The sequence below is a fragment of the Vigna angularis genome, chromosome 10 (genome assembly GCF_016808095.1).
Source record: "Vigna angularis cultivar LongXiaoDou No.4 chromosome 10, ASM1680809v1, whole genome shotgun sequence".
NCBI classification, from domain to species: domain Eukaryota; kingdom Viridiplantae; phylum Streptophyta; class Magnoliopsida; order Fabales; family Fabaceae; genus Vigna; species Vigna angularis.
The window spans coordinates 8221555-8222812 of NC_068979.1; the positions used below are offsets into that span (position 1 = coordinate 8221555).

At 37.2% G+C, this 1258-nt stretch overlaps 1 protein-coding gene across 1 annotated transcript; it reads right to left on the reverse strand.

Annotated features, from left to right (window-relative positions):
- Positions 1-418: 418 nt before the first annotated feature.
- On the reverse strand, positions 419-1019 carry LOC108321267 (uncharacterized). Its single transcript, XM_017552967.2, has one exon. The coding sequence runs from the start codon at positions 923-925 to the stop codon at positions 548-550; it is 378 nt and encodes a 125-aa protein (XP_017408456.1). The 5' UTR covers positions 926-1019; the 3' UTR covers positions 419-547.
- Between the last annotated feature and the right edge of the window lie 239 nt (positions 1020-1258).

Genomic DNA, 1258 nt, shown 5'->3' on the forward strand with positions numbered 1-1258 from the left:
CAATTTAATTTCAGACTCGATAGATTAGATTCTTAAGCTCTTAAAGTTGCCTCTACCCTTTTATTCTTAAATGAAATGCCATGAATTCTATATTTACATATAGAGTGGTTTTTCCCTACTTTGTAATCATCATATCAGAAATAAACTTACGTTCCAGTTTTCTTCTTTCAAATCTCTCTATTTTCTAGTTAGTATAGTGTATCCAAAATCTATATTATTAGTTCACCTGAAACAGCACACTCTAGACTATAACCGTAGACGTGAAGATAATGATTGTTGAAAAGCAAGTTTGATTCATTTTCTAATCAAACCCAAAACTCATCTTTCTAAAGACCTAAACTACCTGCCACATCCAATTTGCAATGCAATCTGTAATCGAAGTATAAAGCAGTGTTCTATTATGATTCTAAACACAAAATGCCAATCAAGAACGTAGATTACATATAGTAACAGCAAAAATGTACACACACAAATTCAAAGAGAAGAGTACAATATTACAGAAGCTATAAGCTACGGTGGTCTGTATAACAAAGGACATAGTTTGAAATTAAGTAGAAGAGATTGTGATGGCTTTGGTCTTAAACCTATATCTTGGTGCTCGGGGGATGACTTGGCTGGGTCCCATGTGAAACTGACCGGGAGAATTGGTAAGCGGTGGACCGTCGTCGTAGATATGGCCAAGGAGAGAGGAGCAGGTGTTGCACTTGATCTTGGTTCTCTTCCTATGAATTCCCCAGTAGTTGAGGGTTTCGAAGAAGGGGCGAATCTTGTCCTCCATCTCGAACTTGAACTTGGCTTCGTCTACGGTGGAGAAAGAGACGGTGTCCTTGTTTCCGGCCTCAAAGTAGAAGTCCGGGAGGAAGGCGTGGGCGGAGTTGAGATTGAGGTTGGAGCCGCACGCCGTGCAGGTGTACTCAGAGGCCATGATCGGCAATGGTGTGAGGAGAGGGTGTTGAATGTGCCAGAAGTAGAAATACAAGGTGCTTGCGAAAAGTCCAAAGCGTGTAGTTGTGGAAAAAGGACACAATGGGACTGCTTCATTGCTAAGGTGAAATTATTTTTAATTTTTAAATCAAATTTTGCAGATCATATATGACAATATTCAATGACTTAAAATCAATTTTTCTATCTTGTTTTATTTATAACTTAAAATAAAAAACATCTTAAAACCTGTTTTTAAACTATGTAAAAAACCTTTTTCTTATAACTAACTTTAATACCTCCTATACCACACCAAACTGAAAGAAAATTAAATAAA

Coding starts and splice junctions, on each gene's coding strand:
- LOC108321267 (XM_017552967.2), bottom strand. CDS start 925: ATGGCCTCTGAGTACACCTGCACGGCGTGCGGCTCCAACCTCAATCTC.